The 12,502-nt window shown below is 40.1% G+C and overlaps 1 protein-coding gene across 1 annotated transcript; it reads left to right on the forward strand.

Moving 5' to 3' along the window:
- The first annotated feature begins 2,196 nt into the window (after window positions 1-2,196).
- On the forward strand, window positions 2,197-11,547 carry LOC124275727. The gene is made up of 6 exons (XM_046711373.1): window positions 2,197-2,547; window positions 3,581-3,751; window positions 7,630-7,890; window positions 8,961-9,217; window positions 10,047-10,208; window positions 10,829-11,547. Exons 1-6 carry the CDS (start codon window positions 2,234-2,236, stop codon window positions 11,308-11,310), a joined length of 1,647 nt encoding a protein of 548 aa, XP_046567329.1. The 5' UTR covers window positions 2,197-2,233; the 3' UTR covers window positions 11,311-11,547.
- The last annotated feature ends 955 nt before the right edge of the window (window positions 11,548-12,502 follow it).

A 12,502-nucleotide genomic window follows, 5' to 3' on the forward strand; every position in this document is an offset into this window, starting at 1 on the left:
CACGTTAATAATGCTTTGTTTGCTGGAAGTAGTGTGGTGGTGTGTGGTTCTGTGCATAGAGCTCAGGTTACAAATCAGCTAAAGTGAAGCAACGTTGGGCGCGGAGAGTTCTTGGATGGGTGACCGTGTTTGGCAGCTTGACTCCTGAGGGTTTCTAGGACTTCAGCACAACGAAGCAGATATGACACATGTGGTCTCACCTTAGGTAAGTGAGTTTGTTCAAAACTGCCTCTGTTCACCCAGCAGAACATGGGTACCCGGTGGGATAAGTCATGTGACTATATCCTTCTAGCGCCTCACATGCAGCTCGGCTTATCCGGGGTAATAATTAACTGTCTGCGCTATGGACATGCTGTCGATTTGGATTTAGCGCAATATATATTGAATAATTAATTATTATAATTTTAATAAATAGAGATTATTAATCGAGTGTGTTTCCGTATGATTAATATCATATATTAATTATATAAATTGTATTATGCGAGCCTTTCCTATGATATTAATGATACGGAAACACACGAGGTTAATAATCTCTTCCTCATATAATGTCATTCTTATAATTACTCTAAAAAAAGAAGCAAATCATACGTGAATTTATATGAAGAAAATCGAGCATAAACTAAGAATACTTAGCGGTACACCAAGGTGAAGGTCGTTCATGACGGCGGCATATGGTTGTGACTAGTCGCTAATACAGTGCAAACGTAACTCCATCTGTCTAAAAAGAACAACAAAATCGGGCAGGGTTTTCCTGGCAGGGTTTCTGTTTTCATTGCTGGTAATCACCTCATCAATATCAGTTTCTGATACCTGACGGAATCGGTTCGTCGTCTGCATTGTGATCGAGAGATCGAAATCCTTGGTTGGTACCTTTCTTAGACGATTGCCTTTCACTCGTGCCTCATAATTCGTACCTTCAATTTGAAAGAAGTACTCCGTTTCATGTTTTCCAAAGTCGATTACTGCAGTAACGACTCCAGAACCTCTGTCATCAATTCTTACAGAATCACCAATTGTGATCATGGGAGCAGCCATGTTTGTTTACAAACTCGTCCACGCAATGTAAACTCGCGACGACGTCATCAATGAGGAAAATGTTAAAACGTTTTAGGATTCGCATGGCGTGTATGGAGTTTTGTGAGAGTAGTTTGTGGATTGACGTAATTTGCATAGTTATCAGATTTGGATACCAAGTTTATCAGATTGCTTTATTGCACCGATAACACCCTCCATTAGATGATAATGCCACACACGTCAGTGTTTCCGGCATGTCTCCGTGCAGTAAACATAGTAACATGGACCGGTGTAGTCTGCAATACAGGCCCTGAAACAAAGTCTAGAATATGTGTCAAGTCTATATTATCACAGTTTGAAGAGAGTCTTCTGGCTACTTTCACAATATTTTATTATTATAATTTAGGAATCTTTTCTGTAAAATATGTTCATTTCAGAGACTAGATGTTAGTCTAGGACGGGTGCTAGATTTGCTGTTGAGGAAACGCTCTGAAGCGGTCTCTGATAGCACCAAATAGTGGCGACGCTAAGCTCTAGATAATAATTATCAATGGTGATAAGTAATTTTACCAAAAGGAAAGACATATTTTGTGTAACATAAGACTTCATAGCTTCTCTGCTAGTCTAGCAAGAGTTTGGAAATATGGACTTTTTTGGAATAAAAACATAAACAGTCAAGGCTCAATTTGAACAACTTATGTGGAATAACTCGTGCACAGTGTCCGATTCATTCGTTTCAATATAGTCTTATCAATCAGAGAAAATGAGAAAATTTCTATCTATAGATATAAATATGTGTCTGTCGTGTAAATGTATTGAACCTGAGTGATGCATAGGTGATTAATCGAATTCTCAAAGTTTCAAATTCATTTAGTGACGCGTATCAAGCCATGCGCTGATCTCCAGACAACCGTCTGAGAACTTTAAGGTGAAAACTCGTTAATATTAATAGGGAGTATTGTTCCAACATAACATCTGCAACATATGTTAGCCTACATGCTGTAACCTACATGTTACATTCAAATATTGTTTACAAGCTGTCAGACATGTGTTGACACTCATACGCTGTTCCCTGCTCCCCTTGCTAATCCCCCTCTCGCCCTCCCCACCCTCCCCGCCCTCTACCCCCCCAGTATCACTCCCAGTCATCTCCATGATTTATTCAAAGCGCTGCGTACTATAAACAGCTCAAACCCAGCTGGCCAGATGAGTCTTCGCGATGGCGTGGGTGAGAAGTGCACGCTTTGTGCTCGTTTGTCTGTCTTGTGTTGTCCTTCCCGGTGTTTTCGCTGCAGTGGATCTGGAAGCTTTGAAGTCTGACATAGCAGCTACATGGAGGTGCCATAAAACCTCAAACCCCGGACTTGCAGTGTCGATTGTCAAAGATGGAGAAGTCGTGTTTGCAGAGGGTTTCGGTGAGGCAGACATCAAGGAGAAGACCCCCGTGACGAATGAGACGCTCTTTGGCGTAGCATCCTTGTCAAAGGCATTTGCCGCAACGCTCTTACTGAAGCTTATAAGTCGACGAAGTGAGTAAGTACACGTTCCATGTTCTCTCTTAGTAGTGGCAGACTTTCCTTGGCAAAGAACTTGCATTAATGCATTTTTTTTATGTGTGTTATATAAGCCCATGTTATTCGTTTTGTTCAATCATTTGTAGAGACAGGTGCTCAGGATTTCACAGTGGAACATGCTTCGCACACACTCTCTGACACACAAACATGAACACACGTGAGCACACCCACGTACATCCACGCACACTCACATTAATACTTCAACTTACATGCACACGCACGTGCGCGCGCGCACACACACAGATACACAGACGCGCACACTCCTGAGCCAACGATATACCCTGTAAGTGTTTATATTTTATCTTCCTGTATTTTCCGTGAAACTAACACAACCCTCCAGGGACTGAAACAGATGTCTAACATTCAGGTTTGTGTTGAGACCAGATTGTTGCAATGCCACGCCTGGTCGTCCCTAGCAACCACTATAATTGCAGGAATAATATTACATATTAAATCGTTTACACTCAAGCAATTTCCAGCTATATCCAGTCCTACAAGTGGAATAATCTGTGAATAATTAGTGTTCAGTAACCCATGTTTATCGTAAGAGGCGACTAGCGGGATGGATGGAGGGCACGCTGACCTGGTTGATGGACGTCATCGTACCCCATTGTGTAGATCGATGCTTATGATGATAGTCACTGGATTGCGTGGTCCATCATTTGCAGACCGCTCGATAAAAGCTGGAGTATTGCTGGGTACGGCGTTAAACAATACTGACTGACTGACTGAATTTGGTTTTACGCCGCTTTTAGCAATATTCCAGCAACATCACGGCGGGGGACACCAGAAATAGGCTTCACAAATTGTACCCATGTGGGGATTCGAACCCGGGTCTTCGGCGTGACGAGCCAACGTTTCAACCACTAGGCTACCCCACCGCCCCGTTAAACAATACAAAAAGCCACACGTGAAATATATCTGAGACTTAAAGAAGCAAGAACTGACTATTTTAAATGTACTAGTACTCTACTCTTAAAATATTTTTGCAGTATCACGCTGTCCACGAGGGTTGTGGATATTCTTGGAGATGAGTTTGCTTTCCCTGATGAATTTAGGACCAAATACACGACACTGGAGGACATACTGTCTCACCGAACAGGCTTGCGACCGTTCAACAGCATACGCTTCGACACCAACCTGACCCGAGCCAATCTCGCAAGGTAAGTACACTTCAAATACATTGAAATTCTACACTGATCTGGAGATCGAAAACGATTCAGATCTATTCCATGTCAATTTCTGCACCGACCCCTGTCAAGCAGAGCTGTCATAATATAACTGGAATTTATTTTAAAACTGTGTTCCACAGGAGATATTGCTTGTGTGAAATCAAGCGATATCTCCGAGGAGATATCGTTTTGACAGTAGATTTTGTACAATGCCCTGACAATGCACGAGGGAGGAGTGCAGAGAAAGGGACAGTCAGGTGTGCGAGAAAGGATGGAGACGGCACAGCACAGGTTAATGAATCAATAACTTTGTCGGCACTTGTGCACGTGCTTCTCTAACACCTGGCTGTCCCTTTCTCTGCACTCCTTACTGGTAACAAATAGTGAACTGTGTCAAAATTTTAATGATAGGTGTTTAACAGCTTTTTTAATTTTAGGACATAAATTCTGCAAACAAATCACAGAGTTGGTCTGATGTTTTGATTATGATCAGCGTTTCATTGAGTATTATATGTTTAGTAGTTTTCGAGTTAGATTGCAATTCATCGGTCCGCTTTTGAGCCAAACGGACTATAGTCTGTGCATAAAAAACACTCCCAAGCTGAAATTATTTGAGATGTTATTCAGATGAGAGGCAAGAGTAAGCTCTGATTCCTGAAGATTCTCCAACTCGCTGTGTCAGTATATAATGGAAAGCCTCATGGGGTTGTCGTACTCTATAGTACCTTCCAGGGCCCAGTTCCTCAAAGCGATCTTAACCCTAAGACTATCGTAACTCCCATTCTTTAACATAGACTTGCGGCAGTCGTAGCGCTAAGACGATCGTAACTCCCATTCTTTAACATAGACTTACGACAGTCGTAGCACTAAGATGATCGTAATTCCCATTCTTTAACATAGACTTACGACAGTCGTAGCGCTAAGATGATCGTAACTCCCATTCTTTAACATAGACTTACGACAGTCGTAGCGCTAAGATGATCGTAATTCCCATTCTTTAACATAGACTTACGACAGTCGTAGCACTAAGATGATCGTAATTCCCATTCTTTAACATAGACTTACGACAGTCGTAGCGCTAAGATGATCGTAACTCCCATTCTTTAACATAGACTTACGACAGTCATAGCACTAAGATGATCGTAACTCCCATTCTTTAACATAGACTTACGACAGTCGTAGCACTAAGATGATCGTAACTCCCATTCTTTAACATAGACTTACGACAGTCGTAGCACTAAGATGATCGTAACTCCCATTCTTTAACATAGACTTACGGCAGTCGTAGCGCTACGATCGCTTTGAGGAACAAGGCCCAGAACACTAGAGTACATTACTGCCCCCTTCCGAATGTCAACAGGTATATTCTTACACATCTGATAATACTGCCACATAACATCATATATGTCACGTGGATTGTTGACCGTGACTTGACTGCTGTCACTTAAAGGTATATGCCTGTCCATAAATGCAAATTTATTGTCTCTACACCCGTCTCAGAGTACAATAATATAATCGCTATATGAATTTATAATCGTATCATAGCTTTGAAGCTAAAACTGAGCATGAATAACAAAAGCAAATTAACCAAGCTGGTTGTCTCAAGGACACAATTTTGTACATGTGCCTTTAGTGCAGATTAAACAGTACCGACATTTTGTGCATGTCATGGCCATCTTCAAGAATCCTCGGACCCTGTCTGGTTATCGCCACAACCAGATGGTATGGAATATATTTGCCCGTATAATTCAGTCGTTATATTGCGATCTTCCTGCCACGTGCTTAATATGCTATTAGCTAACTGTAAAAATATAAGCAGTAATAAATATTGAAATGATATTAGGCCTAGGGCGACCTGTATGTAGAACGCATAAGCTCAGCAGCATATGTTGTCTGTTAAAGGCCGTCGTACTTTGTCACAGATAAGACATTTCTGTTTTTATTACCGGTTATCGTGTGTTGCATAGGCGTATCAGAGGGGGTGGTGGATTTGCAGGGTGCGTACCCCCTTTCTGCTGAAAGTTTGTTAAATGACCATTGAAACTCGGGTGAAAATGAAGTGTGCACCCCTCCTTTTCTCAATAGTATGCACCCCCCCTTTCTCAAAAAGCTGTATCCACCCCTGGTTTGTAACACATTATAGCTGACCTTGCAATCGATCGCATCGGTTTTCAAAATAATAGATGTTTACAAAACATATGAAATCGGATGTTCTATTCGACAACATTCATCTAACATGTCTTGGTGCTGTCAGAACTGCTAAATGTTGTGGTGATAAAATACAAGTGCTCCTTCCTATATGCTATTATAGTGTGTCCTATGTATTACCCTTTATCTTAGTAATATTACCATTTGTCCTATGTGCTACCACAGCATGTCCCGTATATTACCCTTTATCTAAGTATATCTTACCATTTGTCCTATGTGTTACCACAGCGTGTCCTATATATTACCCTTTATCTAAGTATATCTTACTATTTCAGTATTTGTCCTATGTGCTACCACAGCATGTCCCGTATATTACCCTTTATCTAAGTATATCTTACCATTTGTCCTAAGTGCTACCACAGCATGTCCCGTATATTACCCTTTATCTAAGTATATCTTACCATTTGTCCTATGTGTTACCACAGCGTGTCCTATATATTACCCTTTATCTAAGTATATCTTACTATTTCAGTATTTGTCCTATGTGCTACCACAGCATGTCCCGTATATTACCCTTTATCTAAGTATATCTTACTATTTGTCCTATGTGCTACCACAGCATGTCCCGTATATTACCCTTTATCTAAGTATATCTTACCATTTGTCCTAAGTGCTACCACAGCATGTCCCGTATATTACCCTTTATCTAAGTATATCTTACCATTTGTCCTATGTGCAACCACAGCATGTCCCGTATATTACTCTTTTTCTAAGTATATCTTACCATTTGTCCTATGTGCTACCACAGCATGTCCAGTATATTACCCTTTATCTAAGTATATATATCTTACCATTTGTCCTATGTGCTACCACAGCATGTCCCTTATATTACCCTTTATCTAAGTATATCTTACCATTTGTCCTATGTGCTACCACAGCATGTCCCGTATATTACCCTTTATCTAAGTATATCTTACTATTTGTCCTATGTGCTACCACAGCATGTCCCTTATATTACCCTTTATCTAAGTATATCTTACTATTTGTCCTATGTGCTACCATAGCATGTCCCGTATATTACCCTTTATCTAAGTATATCTTACCATTTGTCCTATGTGCAACCACAGCATGTCCCGTATATTACTCTTTTTCTAAGTATATCTTACCATTTGTCCTATGTGCTACCACAGCATGTCCAGTATATTACCCTTTATCTAAGTATATATATCTTACCATTTGTCCTATGTGCTACCACAGCATGTCCCTTATATTACCCTTTATCTAAGTATATCTTACCATTTGTCCTATGTGCTACCACAGCATGTCCCGTATATTACCCTTTATCTAAGTATATCTTACCATTTGTCCTATGTGTTACCACTGCGTGTCCCTTATATTACCCTTTATCTAAGTATATCTTACCATTTGTCCTATGTGCTACCACTGCGTGTCCCTTATATTACCCTTTATCTAAGTATATCTTACCATTTGTCCTATGTGTTACCACTGCGTGTCCTATATATTACCGTTTATCTCATGCGTTAACGGGGCGGTAGGTTAGCTTAGTTGTTAAAGCGTTCGCTCGTCACGCCTTAGATCCAGATCGATTCCCACATAGTTACCAATGTGTGAAGCCCATTGTTCGTGTCCACCACTGTGATAATGCTGGAATATTGCTAAAAGCGGAGAAAACCTAAGCTCACTGACTCATGTGTTACCAGTCGAATCCGCTACCTGGGCAGTACAGGAACATGGAGGAGCAGCTACATCTACAACAACTTGATGTACGGCCTGGTGACCCGGATAGCGGAGGTGGTGGGAGGAGACACGTGGGAGAACCTGATAGAGAAGGAGCTTTATAATCCACTGCAGATGACGTCGTCGTCGTTCTCCACCACGTTGGACTTCTCCCAAAATCAGGTTGCAAAGCCCTACGTCGTCAAGGACGGGTCCCCTGCACCTGTCAGTGTGGACTTTTCGCGGTAAGAAATAACAGGCTAATGTATGTATAAAGATGGAATGTCAGTGCAGAGGAATAATACCATAGATAGATTTAATGCTCGGTATAGTTGCTCACACCGTGATTTAGGTCTTGCTTGACAATGTCCGAATAATGTATACGGAAACGCCACTATTACGACACAAGAATAGTGGATGTCTTTAAACCTTGGTCTCCTTTTGTCATTCGTCAAGTTATGACAAAGACGAGAAAACAAATTATATTTGGAATTCAATGTAAGGATCTTGGATCACTGTAAACCTATCATGACACTTATGTTAACAATGGTTAGTCTCAGTCTCGTGTGATATATATGATATGATCATAATGCATCTCACAGTGTCACCTGTGAGATATATATGATATGATCATAATGCATCTCACAGTGTCACCTGTGTGATATATATGATATGATCATCATGCTTCTCACAGTGTCACCTGTGAGATATATATGATATGGTCATTATGCATCTCACAGTGTCACCTGTGAGATATATATGATATGATCATCATGCTTCTCACAGTGTCACCTGTGTGATATATATGATATGATCATAATGCTTCTCACAGTGTCACCTGTGAGATATATATGATATGGTCATTATGCATCTCACAGTGTCACCTGTGAGATATATATGATATGGTCATTATGCATCTCACAGTGTCACCTGTGAGATATATATGATATGATCATAATGCATCTCACAGTGTCACCTGTGTGATATATATGATATGATCATCATGCTTCTCACAGTGTCACCTGTGAGATATATATGATATGGTCATTATGCATCTCACAGTGTCACCTGTGAGATATATATGATATGATCATAATGCATCTCACAGAAATAAAGGCAGAAATAAAGGTTTATTATTAGTCCAATCTTTGCGTCTTGAAATCCCTAGAAATCTTGCAATATTTCTTTCCATTTCGCGGTATGCACCCTCACGTTTAGTTCATAACCAATCATGCCCTGAACTGCATAGCATTGTATAGAAGGGGTAAGAAGCATTGTTTTACAGTTTCACTAGATGAGGGATATTCTGTTACAGGCGATGGGGCCTGCTGTGTGGGTCCGGTTGTGTGGTCACCAATGCTCTGGATGCAGCCAATTGGATGAAGTTTCACCTGAGTAAAGGCCTGGATCCGTCTGGGAGGAGAGTGATGGACGAAAAGGACGTCGAAGAGTTGTATGGGCCGAGGACCGCAATGAGGTCTTACACCCTTAAATACTTCAACAAGCCTGATATTCCAGTTACCTCCGTCTTTGGAATGTATGCCTTTGGCTTCAGGATTGGCTATTACCGAGGTGAGACTGACTTGGGAAATATCCGTATTGTCCGTGTTTCTCATTACCCACTAGCCTCGACTTTCTTTCGGACGTGAAGGAGTAAAGTGTTTTTTTCCATAATCTTCTGGATTTCACCCCGTTCAGATTGAATTTGTTTCAGCAATATGTGTCGAAAATTCGTTTCCGAAGCAAAGTGACTCAGTTTACCTCTATTAAATTTAAGACAGGTATCACGTATTATAAACTTTCATACGTTACACAGTAAGTTTTGCATTTTCCTTCATAAAACATCACCCGCCGGGTCTCTCGATGCAATTTGTTTGTGATGAAAAACACATAAAAAACAATGGATAGCCCTCCTGATGGAACCTTTTCTTCATAAACTAGTGGGAGTTTTAGTGTGATTTATAAATTTATGCTCCAAGATTTACATATTTCTGAAATGAGTTTTCCATACTTGTTAGAGTTTTTCAGGCATGTTAGAATTGGTCTCCAGTAGCCAATGCTTGTCGTAAGAGACGACGGGTGGTCAGATTTGCTGACTTCATTGACACATGTCATCGGATCCAAATTGCGTATATTGATGTTCATTTTGATCACTGGATTGTCCGGTCCAGACTCGATTAAACACAGACCGCCGCCATATATATGGAATATTATTGAGTGCGACATTAAACGACAAACAAAAAAATCCAATAGATGTCCTTAAACCTGACACTATTAGAAATGTAGGAAGTGAAGGTTTTAATGATAATCGTGTACAGAGTGACGTGTATTTTGTAAACGTACTGATACCGATGGTGACATTACTGATACTGATGGTGACATTACTTTCAACCAACAACAGGTTACAAGATGGTCGCCCACAGTGGATCAACGTTTGGGTACAGGGCCTTGTTAACGTTGTTTCCCTCCGAGAACCTCGGCATCTTCATCGCCATGACAGGGGAGGACAGCAACTACAGGTACAGGTTTCCTCTGCAGAACTACATCGCAGACCGCATCCTAGGTAAGGTTAATGTTTCTATTTAACATTGAAACTATTGTCTCTCACTTCCAACAACGTTGTTATTATAGCAAGAACAAGAAGCGAGATGCAGCGTGTTCAGAAGGAATACGCTCTGTATATGTGTGTATGCGTGCGTGCGTAAGAAAGTATACATGTATATTGAACGGCAGCCAAGCCATGATGACTGTATTGAGGAAGTTGAGACAAAAACAATTCTTTGAACTGCAAAATCAGACGCAACATCACATTGGCAATAATCTGTAGGAGGATATATATTATTCTTGTCATTGTTAATAATTTATATGTACATATAGGCAAAACTATCGGAATATTGGAGTAATTGTGATACACATGTACATAAACCTATAAAAGATGAGGTATGGAAGAGGACCTGATGTGAAAATAATATATGACAATCGTCAAATGAGGATATGTATGATTGTTATTGTTTATGACAAAAGTATAACATGAATTTGATCGACTAGGAATATCTAAAACGATTGATGACTGTTTGATCAAACGCGAACGTATAATGCGAACACTGCGATCATATTTTCAAACATTTTAACCTTACTCCTTCCTTTTTGTTTTGTCTGACCCATTTGTTTTGGTCTCTGCAGGTGAAAAGCCTTGGCTCAACGTGTCCACAATATGCTCGTTCCCTGCACCGTGGTTCAACGAGACGAGTTCTTCTCCCAGCTACAACATGGCCAAGACTTTGTCGCATGATCGTAAACAATACGAGGGAATATATCACCACAAAGGTTTTGGTAACCTTGAAATATACTACAACGACACTGATCAACAGCTGATGGCCAAGTACGGATTTGCCACATGGCTGCTGTACGAGCAGGATGGAAATAACTTCTACGGGAAAGGATTTGGAATCATGGAACCCAAGAACTGCAATTCTATGATATTCAAAATGGGCGAAGACTCACAATTTGATGAAGTGGAAGCCGTGTGTTTTGAATCTGGATTACCCCCTGTGTTCTTGAGGGATGGCGTGGTCACTTCTGGGGGAGTAATTGCTGTTCATATGTGGTCTTTGCAGCCTTGTGTTGTTTTGTTAAGCATTTTTCTAGTATTGCTGAGAAGATAATATGCCATGCTCATATAGCTGTAGTCCTGAGTTCCTTTGTACGCTAACCTCGCAAGAACGTATGCGTCAAGTTTCGGACAATGATGTTAATCTTAGTTTTCTTCGACACTCAATAGGGCGTTAGTAATGGTATAGCTTTTAGGTAAAATCGGATTAACGATGAAATTTATAAAATTAATTTTCAAAATTTCAATACTGTACTCATTCCTATTTAATCAATATTTCCGATTTAAGTAATAGAGGCACAATTCTGTCGTAATGATGCATTCATAGAATCATAGTTGATTCTGCTTTAATTTTAGTATATTTGGGCTGATAACCTCGATATACACACAATACTGTCCAAATGACGCTTTGGTCATCCTTGCACATCAGAAGCTTCACTAACTAAAGTTCTACAATGCCGTGCAATTCATACCAGGAGCAACCCTCAGAATGCCCGAATAATGTCTCATATTAAACTGACATACTCATGAACTCGAATATATTTGTAATGTTTAGTATTCAGGGCTACTTATGAATTAATGTGAATAATATTTCTGCAATCAGGAAATATTGGATATCTGAAAGCTTACAACTATTTGCAAAGGTTTGAATCATATTTTAGATGCTGCTGAGTTATATATTGAACACGTTTTGAAATAAAACTGAATAGACTTTTTGACGACTCCTTTGTTCATTGTTAAAGTGTACATGTGCTTAGTTTATCAACCTCAGATACTCGTGAAAGCACCCACGATGGCACCAGAGCAGATGTTACAGGTAGGATATATGAAATGAGTTCCATAGATACAAATGAATTCTTAAGGGAGCGATTGTACAATGACAAAATATTTGGACATATTCAGAGTTCAGAGAATGTCTGGGACACAGAAGTCTGCTATGGTTTTAATGGGTATGATCATATTAAGACATGCAAACGCATGTACACAGATATATGCTGATCTTAGAGTTTGTGAGTGAGTGCAGCTTAATCTGCCTCAGAACACATGACCAATTCCCTTGTACTCACTACCAACATACTTCATTTCTATCTGTATTGACAGGAAATTCTTCACATTAATGGCATTCAGGAACAACAACCTTTGTTTGAAGGAGACGCGCGTTCCATAATATATTTCTGATACCAGGTTATGGCAACGTTTAGCGTCAAACCCAAAGGAGTATGTTTGTACGCCGCTTTTAGCAACAT

This window comes from Haliotis rubra, unplaced genomic scaffold (genome assembly GCF_003918875.1).
Source record: "Haliotis rubra isolate DU_JTF1 unplaced genomic scaffold, ASM391887v1 Scf2016, whole genome shotgun sequence".
Classification (NCBI taxonomy): domain Eukaryota; kingdom Metazoa; phylum Mollusca; class Gastropoda; order Lepetellida; family Haliotidae; genus Haliotis; species Haliotis rubra.